Source organism: Chaetodon trifascialis, chromosome 11, assembly GCF_039877785.1.
Source record: "Chaetodon trifascialis isolate fChaTrf1 chromosome 11, fChaTrf1.hap1, whole genome shotgun sequence".
Classification (NCBI taxonomy): Eukaryota; Metazoa; Chordata; class Actinopteri; order Chaetodontiformes; family Chaetodontidae; genus Chaetodon; species Chaetodon trifascialis.
Genome location: NC_092066.1, coordinates 254,731 through 272,500, shown reverse-complemented (window position 1 = coordinate 272,500; position 17,770 = coordinate 254,731). Strand labels below are relative to the sequence as shown.

General features: G+C 48.0%; 1 protein-coding gene across 1 annotated transcript; it reads left to right on the top strand.

Annotated features, from left to right (window-relative positions):
* Nucleotides 1-5,725: 5,725 nt before the first annotated feature.
* Nucleotides 5,726-17,235, top strand: LOC139338523 (zinc finger imprinted 3). The gene is made up of 8 exons (XM_070973609.1): nt 5,726-5,802; nt 7,899-8,382; nt 9,567-10,260; nt 10,350-10,410; nt 10,812-10,943; nt 11,123-11,256; nt 11,411-11,534; nt 16,910-17,235. The coding sequence occupies exons 2-8, from the start codon at nt 7,936-7,938 to the stop codon at nt 17,073-17,075; spliced, it is 1,758 nt and encodes a 585-aa protein (XP_070829710.1). The 5' UTR covers nt 5,726-5,802; nt 7,899-7,935; the 3' UTR covers nt 17,076-17,235.
* Nucleotides 17,236-17,770: the final 535 nt, after the last annotated feature.

Genomic DNA, 17,770 nt, shown 5'->3' with positions numbered 1-17,770 from the left:
ACAGACAGACAGACAGACAGACAGATGGACAGACAGACGGATGGACGGACGGACAGACAGACAGACGGACGGACAGACAGACAGACAGACGGACGGACAGACAGACAGACAGACAGACAGACAGACGGACAGACGGACAGACGGACAGACGGACAGACGGACAGACAGACAGGTGTGGACTCACAGCTGCGTCTCGCTCTCTGCAGTCTCTGACAGTTTGTGTCTGTTAAACCACAAACAGACGAGTCAAAGCAGAAGTCAGACTGAGGAGGAGGAGCTTGTTGACTTCATCCTCAATTACTCTTAACTCTCTGAACGCACACGCGCACACACACACACACACACACACACAGCTTACACTAAACAGTGTGTTTTTATCCAGAGATCCTTCATTTGACCTTTAATTTGAAAAACCTCTTCCAAACACCTCAATTTGAAAAGCCCTTAATGGACAAATGAGGGAGATTTTAAGGGTTTGTGAATTTCCCCTTAAATTCCTCATGGATGGAAATATTTGATATTTTTGTCAGTAGTAGTAGCAGTAGTATCACTGGTAGTATCAGCAGTAGTAATAATATCACTAATAATATCCATAGCAGTATAAGTGGTACTAGTATCAGTATAGGTCATAGTAGTAGTTGTACTGTGGTATCTGTGGCAGTGCAGACTGAACATGGTGTCTTCTCTCCTTCTGTTCACTTCCTGTCAGAAACATAACACACACACACACACACACACACACACACACACACACACACACACACACACACACACACACACACGCTCACACACACGTGTTTCGATGCCTTCTGAGGAGTCACGTTGACTTCATCCAGACCTGAACACATTAACACGTGAGCCCACCTCAAAGAGTCACTTCACACTTTTCTGTCTGAGTACTGCAGTAAATGTACCACTGATGACACGTCAGTCTGATCTCAGGTCAGTTTAAACACACCAAGGAGTAACAAAGGTCGCTGTGTGCGTAGATTTATCTGTTTTACTCCCTTTTTGAAGTCTTTTACTCCCTTTTTGAAGTCTTTTACTCCCTTTTTGAAGTCTTTTACTCCTCCTTCAGTGACCACCTCATCCAGGAATTTGAGGAGAATCCATCGAGCAGAAGGAAAACGGAGGAAAATGGACTCACAGTAATGAAGACAAAGACGCCACATCTGATTCTTTAAGGTTGTTACAGAGGATGCTGGGAGCTCTGCAATATTATTCTTCTGTTGAGCAGCTGCTCAGTGCTGCCCCCACCTGTCCACCTGTCCACCTGTCCACCCGTTCTCTGAACACACTCTTCATCTCTTCACGTCAGTCTTTCACTTCACCTCCTGACACAGAGCTCACATTTATTTTCTTCTTCTTCTTCTTCTTCTTCTTCTTCTTCTTCTTCTTCCTCTTCTTCTTCTTCTTCTTCTTCTTCTTCTTCTCAGTGGTTTTTGTTTGACTTATCTTAAACTTTCTTTGTCTTTATGTTACCTGTATTTCATCAAGTCATCCTGTGTTTTCTGCTCACTTGCTCTTATTTTCACAATAATCATCAGCTTGTGTGTGTGTGTGTGTGTGTGTGTGTGTGTGTGTGTGTGTGTGTGTGTGTGTGTGTGTGTGTGTGTGTGTGTGTGTGATGTCATCGAAACAGAAATCAACCACATTGCGTGACAGCATGTTCACACTGTGCGGTGTTGCATGACAAGCTGTGCCCACACACACACACACACACACACACACACACACACACACACACACTCCTGTCTCCTCAGAACAGGAAAAAACAGCCTGGTCATGTGACCTGATTTACATTTCCTGTGTCATAGTTTTCCTTCTTCTTCTTCTTCTTCTTCTTCTTCTTCTTCCTCTGTTATTAAACACAAATAATGAAGAGCAGAGGTTACCACGGTTACCTTGCCATGACAGGTGTGACTGAGTGACTCACTACACGTCTTCTAGTGCAGAGACACTACATGTGCAGTCACTGCACTGCGTCCTCTCGATGTACTTGGTCTTCATCTTGTTGCCGTGAGCCTCGTGTTCGGTTCAGCGTCCGTCTTGTTGATGTGAGGAAGTCTTTCCTCGTCTCTGTCTCCAGCTGTTCGCTGGTGTGGGAACTGTTGCGTCTCTGTAGATATAATGTCCCCAAAAGTGATGGAAACACGACTGTGTGTGTGTGTGTATGTGTGTGCGTGCGTGCGTGCGTGTGTGTGTGCTCTTCTCTTTGTACAGGTGGCGGTAGAAGGCCTGAGATGATGCAGCTTATTTACCAGGATTAGATCAGCTTTTGATTATGGGTGTTTGATTTATGGTGCGGCCTCAAAAACAGTGTCAGCCAGGCTGGAAGTACGGCAGGCTGAGGCCTCGAGGCTCTGCTGTGGAGCTTTGAGAGCCTCCTCAATCCCTGCTTTGCTTGTTGAAATGGGAGAAATGCCCTTATGGCTGAGGCGAACTAAGTTAGGGTTACAGTACTGAGTTAAAATGAGTGGGAGTACTCAAACTTTCCCAGCTAGGCGTCTTTTAAAGAGGTGGAAGGAAGTGGGAAATGAAAATCATTTATTGTTGATGTGAATCAGTGGGCTACAAACTGAACATGGAGCAGAGGGGCAGAGGGGCAGAGGGGAGCTGGTCTCCCATTCCCCCGTGGGTAATGAATGGACTAGACATGGAGCTGAGTTTCCTCCAGAAGAAAGATAAGAGAGAGATGACTACAAGTATTCAAGATGGATCCAGGGATCCAGATAGTGGGAGAGCTGGATTTGGGGTCTATGTAGAACAACTTGACTTAAAATTTAGTATTAGAGTTTCTGATGAAAGCTCTGTGTTCACATCTGGGTTAATGGCAAAACCAGAGGAGCTGTTATCTGCTCCGATTCTGCTGCTGCCCTGGCGGTGTTTTGGGGGGGGGGGGGGGGGGATCTCAAGCTCGACCTGATATTGTAAATGAAATCCTGAGGGCAATAATTAGAGTAAGGGAAGACAGTGACATCACATTTTGCTGGGTTCCTGGGCACGCTGGGATCCAGGGAAATGAACAAGTGGACAGCTCAGCCAAAGGAAGCTTGAACAAGCAAACTGTAGAACACCTCCCTTTAGGAAGAGTGGAACTGAGAGGAATAATTAAAAAGGGCCTAATAAAGGAGTGGCAGGTGGGTTGGGAGAAAGAAAGAAAGTAAGGGGAGGCATTACTTCTCCGTACAATCCCTAGTCAATAGGAAATGCCATCGCAGTTGACCATCTCGAGGGGACTCAGTTAAACTATGCAGGTTGAGGCTGGGTCACTGTGGTTTGAGTTGAGAGGAAAGCATGTCACAGGTCTGAGAATGCAGTCAATACAACGCTGAAACGCAGAGACTATTTATCCAAATGGCAGAATTAGAGCTTCAGGTTTTTTCTATTTCTTCTTTGTTTGGCCACTGTGAGAACCATCAATTGATTGGTTCTGCAGTTTTTGCATCAAACAGGACTTTATGGAAGAATCTGAAGTAGATTAGAAATAACAACCAGTGGAGGGCAGTAATGCGCAGTCCAGCGTCTACACTGCCGGAAATCAAGAAGAAGAAGAAGAAGAAGAAGAAGAAGAAGAAGAAGAAGAAGAAGAAGAAGAACTCAACTTTACTCAACTCAACTCAACTTTATTTGTAAAGCACTTTAAAAAACAACCACAGCTGTGACAAAGTGCTGCACATAGGAACATAAATAAATAGATAAAATGAATAAACCTAAAAATATAAGACAAACAATAAAAACAATAGACACAATAAAACAGGAGCAAGGTCTCAAGCTTGGTCGAAAGCCAAGGAATAAAAATGTGTTTTAAGACGAGTTTTAAAAATGGACAATGAGGGGGCCTGTCTGATGCACAAAGGTAGGTCGTTCCATAATCTTGGGGCAGCGACAGAAAAGGCACGATCCCCTCTGAGCTTCAACTTTGACCTCGGTACCTCCAGGAGCAGCTGATCAGCCGACCTGAGGCACCGAGCAGGAGCGTAAAGATGAAGCAGCTCAGAGAGGTAAGGCGGGGCGAGACCATTTAAAGATTTAAAAACGAATAAAAGAATCTTAAAGTGAACTCTAAAATGCACAGGCAGCCAGTGGAGGGAGGCCAGGACGGCGTTATGTGTTCCCTCTGACGTGGTCCAGTCAGGAGACGAGCAGCAGCGTTCTGGACCAACTGGAGACGTGAGAGGGAAGACTGGCTGACTCCAAAATAAAGGGCGTTACAGTAATCCAGCCGAGAAGTAATAAAGGCATGAATCACTGTTTCAAAGTGCTGACTTTGGAGAATAGGCTTCACCTTTGCCAATTGCCTGAGATGGAAGAAGCTCGATTTGACCACTGCACTTATCTGACGGTCCAATTTAAAATCACCGTCCATCTTAAAACCCAGGTTTGAGACTGTTGGCTTCACATATAGAGCCAAGGGGCCCAAATCAACAGGGGGGGTTTCACAGGGGCCACTGGGTCCAAACATCAACACCTCCGTTTTATTTTCATTAAAATTTAAAAAGTTCAGGGCCATCCAGGCTTTGATGTCGTCAAGACATAACAGAAGTTGTTTAATAGAGAAAGCATGTTTTTTCTTCAGTGGCACATATATCTGACTGTCATCAGCATAACAGCCATGTTTTCTCAGGATGGAACCCAGAGGAAGTAAATACAATGAAAAGAGCAGGGGGCCTAAAACTGAGCCCTGTGGAACCCCATACAGGAGAGCAGCAGAGGAAGATTCAGAACCAGCAATGTTCACACACACAGTTCTGTCTGCCAGATGTGACTTAAACCATTCCAGTGCACTACCACAGATGCCCACTAGATGCTGCAGCCGAGATACTAAAATTTTGTGGTCCACTGTGTCAAAGGCAGCAGTTAGGTCCAGCAAGACAAGAATCACACAGTCACCTGAATCACTAGCCAGGAGGATGTCATTGAAGACCCTGAGTAATGCTGATTCTGTGCTATGTAGAGTTTTAAAACCAGACTGGAAGACCTCAAGAATATCATGTTCATCCAGAAAACACTTCAGCTGAGCGTAGACAACTTTCTCTAGGATTTTTGAAATAAAAGGCAGCTTGGAGATGGGCCTGAAATTAGCCACTATCGCAGGGTCAAGACCAGGTTTCTTCAGCAGGGGTTGCACTACTGCGTGTTTAAAACTTCTGGGGACAACACCAAAAGACAAGCTGCTGTTAATAATGGTAAGGACCAGCTGCCCTATACTGGGGAAAACCTCTTTAAAGAAATGAGGAGGGACAGCATCGTGAGGGGAGCCTGATGGCTTAATATGGCTGACCAGATCCTCTAAATATGACAGAGTCACAGGTTCAAACTTATCAAACACAGCCGGGCAGGGAACAGACACAGAGGGGTCAGATGCAGGAGCTGAGATGAGAGCCCTTGTGCTAACAACTTTATCAATGAAAAAGTGCAGGAAGTTATTGCACAGTTCAGGGGATGCTTCAATACCAACAGACTGTGGGGCATTTAAAACAGAGTCGATGGTTTTGAATAACACATGTGGGTTATGGCGATTGCACACAATGATGTCTGACAGGTGTTCTCTTTTGGTCTCTTTGACAATGTTCTGGTACTGGCGCCAGCAGTCCTTTAAGATTTGAAGTGAGACCCGCAGCTTGTCCTTCTTCCACCTGCGTTCAGCTTTACGGCACTCCCGTCTAGCTGCACGAGTCCTGTCATTTAACCAGAAGAAGAAGAAGAAGAAGAAGAAGAAGAAGAAGAACCCAGTCGTGACGTAGACACCGTAGAGGAAGAAAAGCGGAAGTAAACAACAGGCGGCTTGTGTGTGGACAGGTGAGTTTTAGTGAAACTCTTGAATATGGACCCCGCAGATTTGTCTCCTTCACGTGTCCAGAGGAGTCGGAGTCATTGAACAGTTCAAACATGACGCAGTGATGAAGCTTCAGCTCCTCCGTTAGCTTCTGCTAACAGTTAGCTTCCTCTCAGGTTAAGTCTGCTGCTGCTGTTAGCTCACTGCTAGCATGATCATTTTGCCCGTTCATTTTTGTTGTTTCTGATTATTTATTCATTGAATGAGTGTTAACATGTTAGCACAGTTAGCTTTCTGTGATGCTAATTTCATGATGTTGCTTGTGACGTTATTTGGATATTTCATTTATATTTTTTAAACGCTCTATAAGTAGACGGAAACAACAACGCAGTAACCGGAAATAAGCGTCGCACGGAAATGCTCCCTGAAAAGAGTTTGTTTGAATGAGAAGTTCCGGATGGAAATACATGGAAATGATCCGTCCGTGAAGGTCTAGCTTGATTATTATTAAAACTTGAACACGAACAGTAAAGAGCAGGAAAACGATCATCAAATTCATGTTTGATGATATTTCTGTTTTGTCTTTTGTCTTGGAATAATTTTCCATTGTAACAAATTCTCCTGAAAGAATGATTAAATTTCTTTCCTGACGACTTTGGAGTGGTGTTGAGTTGGGGTGAGGAGACCTCCACAAACTTTCCATCTTTGTCCGATGAATTGGGCCGAGCAGTGATGAGTCTCTTTGGATTTGTGACCCGGCTGGTGAATATGACAGATGTGTCGGTGCTGTGTCAGTCCAGGTTTTAAGCCTGAAGCTTTGGGCGTTTTTACATTTATTCAGTAGTTTGATGTCATCAGACTGATCTTAAAGGTGCTGTTAGATAATCTGACACCGTGCTAATATTCAGATATCGTCCATGAAGCAAACTTCTAAATTTACTCAAAACCAAAATGTTCAAATACCAGCATGATAAATGGAGACAAAGGCCTCAGAGGACATGTTTCCGCCATCAGTGACGTCCCGTCTGTCTTTGAACGAGCTGCTCTGCGTGAAGACGCTGCGCTCGGCAGAAATATCAGAGCGCGCTTCAGAACGCAACCTGTGATTTACAGTTAATCAATAGTCAATATTTGATTGTTCCTGGATTGGGGTGTCTCAGTGCTGTGCATCAGTTTTTGGGCGCCTTGCAGAGTATTTGGAGGGACATTTATTTTTAAATTCACCCTGAGATTCTGACATCATCAGCTGAGCTTTTCAGATTATTGAAGTGTTTCCGTATTTATTTTTTCTTCTTTGCTGATTAAGATGAGTTTCAGTCTGTCAGGATGAGAACCAGCTGATGTCCGTGTGCCACGACTGATTGGCTTTGACCAAAATCTGAGTTTTTAAACTAACGTAATGAGAGAAATGTCAGTTTTTAAACTGGAATGAAGAAGAAGACGTGATGGAGTCCTGGACGTGTTCGTCGCTCCACTGAAAGCTGCTGGAGTCACACGTTCCAGGTCAGGTCCGTCTGTGGTGGGACTCTGTGAAGGGGGACGCTGGGGCTTCAGGACCTGGTCTTCAGTCCCGCCTTCCCGGCCTGCTCAGCTGATGTTTGGTGGTTTTTGGCAGGTTTTGCATCAGACAGTTGAGCGTTTTGCTGCTCGGAGGACTCGTCTCCTCCGGACGTTTTAGTTTTTAAGAACATGAGGTCGTTTTTTAGTGAATGTGTTTTTCTAAAATTTAACACAGAAGGCTTTTCAGCAATGTTTACGAAACAACAAGAATAAAAACAACACAACACAAACAGGTCTAAAAAGAACAAATCAAGAACGAAAAACACTGAAATGAACTTTTATCACAGACTTTTTGTGGATGTTGTGACTTATTTCACTCAGCATGTTTTGATCTTTTCATCAACATTTAAGGTCAAGTTTGGAGACATTTTGTAGGTTTAATTTGAAAATCTTTGTGTCTGATTTCATTAACGTTTGATGAAACGCTGACGACGGCAGACGTTTTAGCTTTACTCACACGTTTTGGGTCAGTTTATTGACGATGTTTTGTCGATCATCTGAGGATGTTGTTGCTGTTGTGTTCGTGTTGACTGAACGAACTTTATCCGTCTGCTTTCAGCGAGCGTCCTCTGTGATGTCGTGGTGATGTCGTGGTGATGTCGTCGGTGAAGCAGCGGTACCGTGACATCAGTCCTGTGACTCTGCAGGTGGTGGGTGGGGCTGTGAGTGCCAGTCTGTACTGTGGGGAGGTGGAGGGTCTGTCGGGGGGGCTGGTGGAGTCCTTCCTGGTGGAGCTTTATCGCTGCAAACTCTGTCAGTTCACCTGTGGCCTGAAGACCTCCATCAGCAGCCACCTGCTGCTCAGGCACCGCCCCCCCACCCTCACATACCTGGAGGGGCCTGACAGAGGGGACAGGGCTGATGACAGAGAGGACGCAGGGCTCCAGCGAGAGGTGACATCCTATCAGCTCGATCTGAACGGAGAGTCGAAGCCGAGCGACGAAGACGAGGAGTTCCTGCTTTACAACATGCTGGACAACATGAGCCCGCCCACCTGTGACATAAGCAGTGAGGGGGGGCTGCAGGTTGCACACACCTGTGAGGTGACACACCTGACACACACACACACATGCACACAAACACACACTACTGTGACGTCATCATCTAGCACACCCAGCTAACAACAAACATACACACAGGTTTGTGAAGAACGTTCTGGTTCAAGTGTGAGAATCAGGTTCCTGTCCACCGCTTTAGAGGACGCGCCGCTGCCTGGACACGTCGGCCGGCTCGCTGCACGTCCCAGTGCTACCTGACCAGTACTGAGCAAGTATTAGTAGCAGTAGCTGTACCAGTGAGGTGGGAAAATGATGAGGAAAATACGAACAGCTTCGGGCTAACGTGTACGTGTTTAACTTGGTGGGAAGAATTCAGCTGTGTCACATAACTGTCCCTGAGTCCAACTTGTCCACCTCATGTGTCCACCCTGAACCTGCAGCATTTTAAAGCAGGTGTTTGACAGATTGAAGTCCTGAAGGTTAGAAATCCGTCTGTCCAAACAGACGTCTTCAGAGACGTGTTCAGAGAGCTTCAGTAAAACCTGAAGCCTAGAAACCAAACAGAGACACGAACACACCCACAAACTAGAGGCCAAGACCCGCCCTTCAATCACACCTCACCTGCAGCGCTGGACACGACTGATCGTGATGTCTTTATCAATGATCTTGAACAGTTGTTGGTCTTTGACTGAGTGTTAAACTGGTTTCAAACAAACATCAAAGCTTGACGGCGGTCTTGGAGATCATGTGTCTGACAAACATGACGTCTGTTTTGGGGATGCAGGGAGCTGATTGGTCCATTGCTGCCACTGGGTGACGCCAAGTGAAATGAGACAAACTGAAATCCTTCTAGTCTGCCAACCAAAGACAGAATGCTTTTGAGAATCCTTGAGATGAACTCTGAGCTCTCAGTCTTGGTGTTCTTGGTGGTTCAGGCCTTTATTTCAAGCCCACTCGATGCCGATCGCGTTAGAAACGTCGATGATCAAATATCCAAACTGTCAGTCTCAGTCACCACTGGCTGATGTGAAATGCATGCTGGGATACCTGGACGCAGTCATCAGCCAAAGTATCCTGATAAACCAGGTGGGGTGAGACGTCTTCAGGTCATTGGACTGGTCTAATCTGCAGGCTCCACCTGTTTGTCAAACTGGACACGAGGACATTTAGACATTAGGACGTTCATCCACATGTGAAATAACATAATGATGGAAGTTTTCTGTCTTCAGGTCAGCACTCTGTTCGAGGAGGAGGAGTCCTCCATCTTCCCTCTGAAGGGGGGTCCAGTGGATCTATCCTGTCCCATCGACCCCGCCCCCACACAGGAGGAAATGGCACAGTCCGCTCACCTCATGACTCTGGGACTGTGTCGCATCTCAGCCACGAAACCACCTCCTCCTCCTCCTCCTCCTCCTCCTCCTCCTCCTCCTCCTCCTCCTCCTCCTCCTCCTCCCAGCACTTCCCAACCCGTCCTCCCTCCCCCCGACGACTCCCCTCGCCCATCGCAGCCCGACATCCTGAAGCAGAGCGAGACAGCCGGCCAGCAGACAAAGACTTCACCCTCCATCAAACGGAGGCTGCCGTGTCTCCTGTGTCCTCTGACGCTGACGTCCAGGCGGCTGCTGGATGTCCACGTGCGGTCTCACCGGGTGACCGGCGGGTTCAGCTGCATCTGCTGCAGCTGGACGGCCGACAGCTGGGAGGAGCTGGAGCCTCACTGGAGGAGCCACTGCAGAAGGAGGAGAAGAGGGAGGAGGAAGGAGCAGAAACAAGAGAAGAAGAAGAAGGCGGCGGTGGCGGCGGCAACATCGAGGCCATTCAGCTGTCTGGACTGTTTGAAGACATTCAAGAGCGCCGCCTCACGAAACATCCACCAACAAACACGTGATGGCTGTGATCAGCGTCACCACAGCGACCAATCAGGTCAGAGTACATTCAACTACACTTTCTAATGATTAATCAGTGATCAATAAGGCACTGATAATAACAGTGATGATGGTTGTTTCCTCCAGACAGATGGAGGGGCTGGCTGATTGGACGGACAGGAGCGAAGGAGGAAGGACGTACAGACAAGTAACCGAATCTGTCATAGTCATAGTCAGGACCTTCTCAATGCTTTTATTGTGAAAGGTTTTACAGGAAATTGAATCCCACCAAATAATCCCTCAACACTCCAACATTAATGTCAGAATATTACCAAAATATAATCGAACATTCTCATCAAAACATTTCACTAAATGTCATCAAACAGTTGTCAGATTTTTCCAGAAAATCCAAAAAAGAAAGAAAAGAATTTTCTGGAATCGAAGTTCATCTGAAAACAGACACGATCGATTCAATGAGGTGTTGAACATGTTGAGACTTTTTTTGTTGGTTGATTTGATTCATTAATTTGATCTTTGGAGTCTTTGTGTCACGCTGTCAGAAACCAGCCATCCAATCAGAAATCAGTGTTGGTGTGTGTTGGTTCCCAGTCAGACCAGTAGACCTCAGACTGGTTTATTGCCGAGCGTGGTGGAGAAGAGGAAGAAACCCAGAAGAAAGAAAAAAGAGGAAAAAGTGAAGGAGGGCGAGGAGACGGGTTTCTGCTGCTCTCTGTGTCACAGGTAACTACATTACCCACAATCCCTCACTCTCAGCTTATCAGACTTTTCACAGCAGTGGTCAGAGCGTCCAATCAGGTTACGGTGCCAAAGTTCACCTGAAACTCACCTTCAGTTAAACCAGGTACGTTACCTGTTGCCGAGCTGTGATTGGTCATTAGCTGTGATGATTTTCTCTTCAGGAAGTTCTCCACCAAGCTGACTCTGAGGCGTCACCTGGGCATTCACGGAGGAGCGAAGCCGTTCACCTGTCCTCACTGCACCTACAGCAGCAGACTGAAGGCCTCACTGCTGCAACACCTGAGAACACACACAGGTAACACACACACACAGACACACACACACACACACACACACACACACACACACACCTGAGAATTCACACCTGTGACACACACCTGTAATTACCTGTCTGCATTGTTAGCTGACTGTGTCTGCCCGTGTGTACATTGTGTATGTGTGTGTTTCAGGTGAGAAACCGTACAGGTGTGCTGAGTGTCCGTATGCCTCCATAGATCGCAGCTCTCTGCTCAGACACTGCAGAACTCACAGTCAGGAGAAACCGTACAGGTGTCAACACTGTGACTACAGCAGGTAACTCACCTGACAAACACACACACCTGTCCAAGCTCCAGTAGCAGCATAAAATGTTCCCTGACTACCTGACTCCCTTCCTAAAATGTCCATGTTTCCAAAATGTTGTTCTCAAAAAATGTAAAGCACGTAAGGTCACATGACAGATCTGATCTGATACCTGACACACCTGAGAGCACACACAGGTCACTGACACACCTGAGAGCACACACAGGTCACTGACACACCTGAGAGCACACACAGGTCACTGACACACCTGAGAGCACACACAGGTCACTGACACACCTGAGAAGTGGTGTTGGTGCTGAGTGTGGTGGCTGTGAAGGTGTGTGGTCTGGGATCTATGTGAGGCGGTCCAGGATTAGATTAGATTAGATTAGATTAGATTCAGCTTTATTGTCATTGTCAGAGCAGCACAGAGACGACGACATGCAGTTTAGCATCTGACCAGAGGCCGCTGCACAAAACTAGGACCAGGGATTCAGCCGGGATATGTTGGTGATCCTGGCTCAGCTGATCCCTGATCCGGTTGCACAAAAGCAGGATAGCAGAAAGTGGGATCTGTTATGGGATGAGTTACCATGGAGATTTATTCTGTGGAGCTTCGCCTGCTCCACACCAGGCGAAGCTCCAGGATCTATTGAATCTCATCCCTTATCTCAGTCAGCATCATCACAAACAGAAACCAGCAGTTATTCCACTGAGCACTACACACTGTTCTCACATCCAACCTGATCCACGTCATCATTTACACATTAACACAAAACATGAGCAGCATTCATTTCAGTTTGAAGTCATTTCATTCATTTCAATCATTGTAGATCAATGATGATTTTAGATGATGCTGCAATCTTCAGATAGACAGTTTCCCATAGACTATAAAAATACACATCCAATATAAATATAAATACACATCAAAGAGTAACATGGCGGGGTCTATTTGAGGAAGCCGCGTGCACACACTGATCCAGGAGAGGTTTCAGCTGGCTTGTTGAATCCGTGTCTGCTCATCCTGGCTTGGTCTTTGTGCAACCGATTAAGCCTGGACGCTCATGTTTTGGATTGGTTGAACTCAGCTCAGTCACTTAAAATGGATGTCTTAATCCTACTTTTGTGCAACGGGCCCCAGAAGAGCAAATATCCAAAAATATAAATACATGCAGGTAGTTTAAGTGGCCTGAAGTATGAACAGTGTAAACAATATAAACAGTATAAACAGTGTAAACAATATAAACAGTATAAACAATATAAACAGTATAAACTGTTAAAGCAGTATATACAGTGTAAACAATATAAACAGTGTAAACAATATAAACGGTGTAAACAATATAAACAATATAAACAGTATATACAGTGTAAACAATATAAACAGTGTAAACAATATAAACAGAATAAACCATATCCATCCATCCATCCATTATCTTCCGCTTATCCGGGGCCGGGTTGCGGGGGGAGCAGTCTGAGCAGGGACGCCCAGACTTCCCTCTCCCCGGACACTTCCTCCAACTCTTCCGGGGGGATCCCGAGGCGTTCCCAGGCCAGCCGAGTGACGTAGTCACCCCAGCGTGTCCTGGGTCTTCCCCGGGGCCTCCTCCCGGTGGGACATGCCTGGAACACCTCCCTAGGGAGGCGTCCAGGGGGCATCCGATAGAGATGCCCGAGCCACCTCAGCTGACTCCTCTCGATGCGGAGGAGCAGCGACTCTACTCTGAGCTCCTCCCGGGTGACAGAGTTCCTCACCCTATCTCTAAGGGAGCGCTCCGCCACCCTGCGGAGGAAACTCATTTCAGCCGCTTGTATCCGGGACCTCGTTCTTTCGGTCATGACCCAAAGTTCATGACCATAGGTGAGGGTAGGAACGTAGATTGACCGGTAAATCGAGAGCTTCGCCTTTCGGCTCAGCTCCTTCTTTACCACGACAGACCGATACAGCGACCGCATTACTGCAGCCGCTGCACCGATCCGCCTGTCAATCTCACGTTCCATCCTTCCCTCACTCGTGAACAGGATCCCAAGATACTTAAACTCCTCCACTTGAGGCAGGAACTCTCCTCCAACCTGAAGGGAGCAAGCCACCTTTTTCCGGTCGAGAACCATGGCCTCGGACTTGGAGGTGCTAACTCTCATCCCAGCTGCTTCACACTCGGCTGCGAACCGCCCCAGCGCATGCTGAAGGTCCTGGCTCGAGGAAGCCAACAAGACAACATCATCCGCGAAAAGCAGAGACGAAATCTGCCGGCCCCCGAACCGAACCCCCTCCGGCCCCTGGCTGCGCCTAGAAATCCTGTCCATAAAAATGATGAACAGAACCGGTGACATAGGGCAGCCCTGCCGGAGTCCAACATGCACTGGGAACAGGTCCGACTTACTGCCGGCAATGCGGACCAAGCTCCTGCTCCGGTTGTACAGGGACTGTACAGCCCTCAACAGAGGGCCTCCAACCCCATACTCCTGGAGCACCTCCCACAGAATGACGCGAGGGACACGGTCGAATGCCTTCTCCAAGTCCACGAAGCACATGTGGACTGTTTGGGCAAACTCCCATGAACCCTCAAGCACCCTGCGGAGGGTATAGAGCTGGTCCAGTGTTCCACGGCCAGGACGAAAACCGCATTGTTCCTCTTGAATCCGGGGTTCGACTATCGGCCGGATTCTCCTCTCCAGTACCCTGGAATAGACTTTACCAGGGAGGCTGAGGAGTGTGATCCCCCGATAGTTGGAACACACCCTCCGGTCCCCCTTTTTAAAAAGAGGGACCACCACCCCAGTCTGCCAGTCCAGAGGCACTGTCCCCGTCTGCCACGCGATGCTGCAGAGGCGTGTCAACCAAGACAGTCCTACAACATCCAGAGACTTGAGGTACTCAGGGCGGATCTCATCCACCCCCGGCGCTTTGCCACCGAGGAGCTTGCGAACTGCCTCAGTGACTTCAGCCCCGGTGATGAATGAATCGACCTCCAAGTCCCCAGTCTCTGCTTCCTCTACGGAAGACATGACAGAGGGATTGAGGAGATCCTCGAAGTATTCCTTCCACCGCCCGACAATATCCCCAGTCGAGGTCAACAGCTCCCCACCTCCACTGTAAACAGTGTTGACAGAAAGCTGCTTCCCCCTCCTGAGGCGCCGAACGGTTTGCCAGAATTTCCTCGAGGCCAACCGGTAGTCCTCCTCCATGGCCTCCCCGAACTCCTCCCAGACCCGAGTTTTTGCTTCTACAACCGCCCGAGCTGCCGCACGCTTGGTCTGCCGGTACCCATCAGCTGCCTCAGGAGTCCTATGAGCCAACCAGGCCCGATAGGACTCCTTCTTCAGCTTGACGGCATCCCTTACTTCCGGTGTCCACCACCGGGTTCGGGGGTTGCCGCCACGACAGGCACCGCCGACTTTACGGCCACAGCTATGGACGGCTGCATCAACAATGGAAGTGGAGAACATGGTCCATTCGGACTCAATGTCTCCAACCTCCCTCGGGATCTGGTTGAAGCTCTCCCGGAGGTGGGAGTTGAAAACTTCCCTGACAGCGGGTTCCGCCAGACGTTCCCAACAGACCCTCACGGTACGTTTGGGTCTGCCAAGTCTGTCCCGCTTCTTCCCCTGCCAGCGAATCCAACTCACCACCAGGTGGTGATCAGTTGACAGCTCAGCCCCTCTCTTTACCCGAGTGTCCAAGACATACCGCCGAAGGTCAGATGATACGACTACAAAGTCGATCATTGACCTCCGGCCTAGGGTGTCCTGGTGCCACGTGCACTGATGGACACCCTTATGCTCGAACATGGTGTTCGTTATGGACAAACTGTGACTAGCACAGAAATCCAATAACAGAACACCACTCGGGTTCAGATCGGGGAGGCCGTTCCTCCCAATCACTCCCCTCCAGGTGTCACTGTCGCTGCCCACGTGAGCATTGAAGTCTCCCAGCAGAACAATGGAGTCCCCGGTTGGAGCACTTTCCAGTACCCCTCCCAGGGACTCCAAGAAGGCCGGGTACTCTACGCTACTGTTCGGCCCGTAGGCCGAAACAATAGTGAGAGACCTATCCCCAACCCGAAGGCGCAGGGAAGCGACCCTCTCGCTCAGCGGGGAGAACTCCAACACATGGCGGCTGAGCTGGGGGGCTATAAGCAAGCCCACACCAGCTCGCCGCCTCTCACCGCGGGCAACTCCAGAGTAGAAGAGAGTCCAGCCTCTCTCAAGGAATTGGGTTCCCGAGCCCAGACTGTGCGTGGAGGTGAGCCCGACTATCTCTAGCCGGTACCGCTCAACCTCCCGCACTAGCTCAGGCTCTTTCCCCCACAGTGAGGTGACATTCCATGTCCCCATAGCCAGAATCGTTGTCCAGGATTTGGGTCGTCGGGGCCCCCGCCCACGACTGCTACCCATTCCACATAGCACCGGCCCCTTCTGATCCTTCCTGCGGGTGGTGGGCCTACGGGAAGGCGGGCCCACGTCGCTCCTTCGGGCTGTGCCCGGCCGGGTCCCGTGGGCAAAGACCCGGCCACCAGGCGCTCGCCTGCGAGCCCCAACCCCAGGCCTGGCTCCAGGGCGGGGCCCCGGTGACGCCAATCCGGGCGACGTACGCTTCCTTGCTTTAATTTCTTTCATAAGGGGCTTCTTGAACTGCTCTTAGTCTGACCCGTCACCTAGAACCTGTTTGCCTTGGGAGACCCTACCAGGGGCATTAAGCCCCGGACAACATAGCCTCTAGGATCATTCGGGTACTCAAACTCCTCCACCACGATAAGGTGGCAGTTCAAGGAGGAGAATAAACCATATAAACAGTGTAAACAATATAAACAGAATAAACAGTATATACAGTGTAAACAATATAAACAGTGTAAACAGTATATACAGTGTAAACAATATAAACAGAATAAACAGTATATACAGTGTAAACAATATAAACAGTGTAAACAGTATATACAGTGTAAACAATATAAACAGAATAAACAGTATATACAGTGTAAACAATATAAACAGTGTAAACAGTATATACAGTGTAAACAATATAAACAGAATAAACAGTATATACAGTGTAAACAATATAAACAGAATAAACAATATATACAGTGTAAACAATATAAACAGTGTAAACAGTATATACAGTGTAAACAGTATGAGGTAGGTGCAGGTAGTGCAGGTGAAATCAGGTGTGAATCAGGCAGAAAGTGTCAGTGCAGTAAAGGTGAAACGTTCAAGTGAACAGATGAGTGTGTACAGTGTATAAAATATAAAATCTGAAATGTTAAATCTAAAATCTAAAGTGACGTGTTCAGGGTGACGTGGGCGTTAGCGACATTACTTCCTGATCAGCCCTGAGCGGGGGTCTGTGGTTTGCACAGTAGCTTGACGTCCTGTTGTTTTTTTGGTCTCAGCATCCAGAAGAAGAGTTTGGACCTCCACGCTCGCCGTCACCACACCGGAGAGGCGTTTCCATGCCAACAGTGTGAGTACTCCAGTCCGGACCGCCAGCTGCTGCTGAGACATGTCCGCAGACATCATGGCCCCTCCCAGCTGGCCTCGCTACAGCCTCACAGGTGAATGAGCACTCTGATTGGACTGCTAGCTTGTGGGCGTGACTGCTGCATCTGGCTTGATGATGAATGCAGGATGATGTCACCAAACGCGCTGTGATGTCACAGACTTGCTGTACGGTTTTCATTGGTTGAATTTCTGAATCAAAGTAAAAAATGTCAAAGTGAACTCAGTGTTTGTTCTTTATTTTGTTCGAACCACGCGTTCTCTGATAGACGAGAACAGGAAACAGGAAGTTGGACAAACAGCCAATCAGCTCGAGTTGAGCTCAGTTACAAAATCTGTTCCCAACATCGGATTCAGTTGAGGACTTTGTTTTTGGGTGTTTTTAAAACCCTCATGACTGAAAGGACCCCCCCATCCCCACCCCCCCACCCAAAAAAAAATTATTGACAATGTCCACGCAAATGTCCACAAGGTTAGTCCACCTTAAAAATGTCTTTTTTGTCCAGCGTGCATTGTCCTCTCTGAATGTCCTCTCTGTGCTCAGGGGACATAGACCTGGGATTTGGTGGTCTGGTTTAAAGTTAAGCTCTAGTCCTCTGTGGGGTCTGTGGGTCCAGTTGAATTTTGTCTTTTCCTTGATGGAGGATGTCATGGCTGCGGCGGCGGTCATGTGATTGTAGGCGTGTTGACATGGCCGCCTTTAAAGGCTTCAGGGAAAAGCTAGCAGGTCCATTTCAGACTCACAGCAGTGACAC

Coding starts and splice junctions, on each gene's coding strand:
- LOC139338523 (XM_070973609.1), top strand. CDS start 7,936: ATGTCGTCGGTGAAGCAGCGGTACCGTGACATCAGTCCTGTGACTCTG. Junction 11,257..11,410: donor ACACCTGAGAACACACACAG/GTAACACACACA, acceptor TGTGTGTTTCAG/GTGAGAAACCGTACAGGTGT. Junction 11,535..16,909: donor CAACACTGTGACTACAGCAG/GTAACTCACCTG, acceptor TTTTGGTCTCAG/CATCCAGAAGAAGAGTTTGG.